General features: G+C 37.3%; 1 protein-coding gene across 1 annotated transcript in view; it reads right to left on the minus strand.

Moving 5' to 3' along the window:
• Positions 1-2,495, minus strand: part of LOC125029109 (histone acetyltransferase KAT8-like) — a 15,976-nt gene extending 13,481 nt beyond the window's left edge. The window contains exon 1 of the mRNA XM_047618896.1: positions 2,286-2,495. Within this exon, the coding sequence (XP_047474852.1) occupies positions 2,286-2,487 (202 nt within the window). The 5' untranslated portion in view covers positions 2,488-2,495. The remainder of the gene's footprint in view (positions 1-2,285) is intronic.
• Positions 2,496-2,500: the final 5 nt, after the last annotated feature.

A 2,500-nucleotide genomic window follows, 5' to 3' on the forward strand; every position in this document is an offset into this window, starting at 1 on the left:
TCAATTTTCTGTAATACACCCTGTACTGCCAGTCACAGCAGTCAGGAAGAGGATCCTGAGCATGGAAATAACTTCCTCCCTGAAGCCAGCTCTCCTCCAGCCTTGTCTCATGGATGGTACTCTTCCATTTCTGTCGCTCTGCCATTTAGTTGAATTATTCATGACTATATCTCTATTAGCCCAGCCCAACATATTTTCATCACCCAACCCTCAGTCAAATTTTTCATGACTTGATTACTGAATATCATTACTGAATCCATGGGATTAAGCACTTATGGAGCCAAAGATAATCAATAAACAAAAAAACATATTGGACATGCCATGTATTCTTGCCATCCCAGACACCAATTTAAATCAACAGGCCAACCATAAGCAAGGGCTGTTTCATGTTTACTTATTGTTCAGGGCATCATGCAATTTGACTATTCAAAGCAGTTCTGAATTGTTTTTTTGTATCATGAGGACATGTATGTGATTGCTATACTGGGATATATACTGATGATGTGGGATATATATTGACAATGCACCCAGATGGTTTATCATCAAATAAGGAACCAGTCCAAGAAGGAGGAATCATAGTCACTTTGCACTTAGTAAGCAATGAAGGTAAGCAGATTTTAACTACATAATTTAGTTTACCTTTTTAATATATATTAAGCAGAAACCAAGTGTAATTTATATACCTTGTCTCCCTACCAATATAAAACCCAATATCTTGCAGGTTCCCCAAGCCCATGGCATGGAGTGACAAGTGGAGTTGCAAACTCAAAAACTAGAAGTTTGAGCTGAAAATGACCAGTGAATTCATTTTGTCTACACCAAACTATAAGGAGAACTCTAAGCAATGACTTTGCTACTAGTTCATTTTTTGGAAAAAGTATGAGTGGCTATTTCATACTGAACATAAATTTTTCTAGTTGATTTCATTGTGTTTTGCATGTTTTCAACCTTCATTTCAATCGCAAACCACCATTTCTATGAGATTTGGGTACCAACTGCTGCGATCACAGCCTTTACATGTCCATTTTAAACCACTCCATTACCCCTACCTGGGATAACAAATCTTCACCTCGTTTTCACAGTAGGATAGAGCCAAACTAAAAGTTCGAGAAATCCTCGGCAGCACAAATGTAACATGACCACAACCCAACACCTGCCTGATAATAAAAAAAAAAAACACAGAAAAGAATGAGATATCATCTCTATTACTATTCATTTGATGAGATAACCAATAAATGAGAAATGTTGTCAAGTTGAATTCACTACATTTCACATGTTTTCACCCTTCATTTCAAATGCACACCACCATTCCTATGAGTTTCAGGTACCAACAGTCGTAATTACAGCCATTACATGAACATTTCAAATGTCAAAGTTCTTCAGTTATTTATCTTAACCCCTTGGTGACGGGTGAAGAAAACTAAAAAAAAAATCCACGCTCTGGCGATCAATGGCAACGCGCCGACTTTGAGCGTTGGATTTCAGTACATCAAGCTGAATCACCGTCTCATAGCACTTTGGCATACAGCCGCACGCCACATTTCGAGTGGTTTGTTTTCACGTCTACAGATGTGACCCGCGGCTAAGGGGTTAACAGGGGGCTTTACCACCAGTAATCCCATTACCCTCAACTGGAATAACAAATTTTCACCTTATATTCACAGCAAGATAGAGCCAAACTAAAAGCATGAGAAAAGTTCTTATCATCGTTATTAGAAATATTTTAGATTGATGTGTTTTCTCAATACCCAGTGTCAAAAATGAGGTAAGTGCATCCGTACTAATACCAAAATTAGCCCTGCGACAGAAGTGCCATACATGAAGTGCCTTAGCTACTACCAACCTATAACTATCATATATTGTATACTATAACCACCTCATAGTTGTAATCAGAATAAAACATAAATGCTGAACACTTAATAGTATGCCGTTAATCAATGTCACAGTAACACCAATGTTTTCTGAATTTTTACATGCAAAATTACCACTTTTGGCCAATCCATAAACTTTCAGTTTAGATTCATATTTCTACACTGCATAAGCGTAAAAAACGGCAAATTCTTATGACAATTTCAACTGCATAAAACTGAAATACATAAACAGCTCAAGAATATTCTCGAAAATGTACAGCAAAATAATATGCTCCCACACAAAATAACACTTCGGAAATAATGCATAACAAACCAACATATACTATTAAGAATAAATTAAAATTCGCATAATTGAATTTATATGTAACACTGACTTTCACGTTATAAGGTAGACGCCAATGAAAAGTGACTTACGCCATGTATCGTCTGCCCGTCGAACCATATACTGCTCTCCGATGTTCAATTGTATATCGTCACCGTCATTTTTGTTCTCTTCTCTCTCCTCTCGCTTCTTTTCGCCGTCTGGCAACAACACAGGTTCATTTTCCTTGTCTGCGGTGGAGGAATCGTCATTTTTGTTTACTTCACTCGTCTTGGTATTGTTATCGTCCGCCATTTCTAGTGTTTAT

This window comes from Penaeus chinensis, chromosome 9 (assembly GCF_019202785.1).
Source record: "Penaeus chinensis breed Huanghai No. 1 chromosome 9, ASM1920278v2, whole genome shotgun sequence".
NCBI classification, from domain to species: domain Eukaryota; kingdom Metazoa; phylum Arthropoda; class Malacostraca; order Decapoda; family Penaeidae; genus Penaeus; species Penaeus chinensis.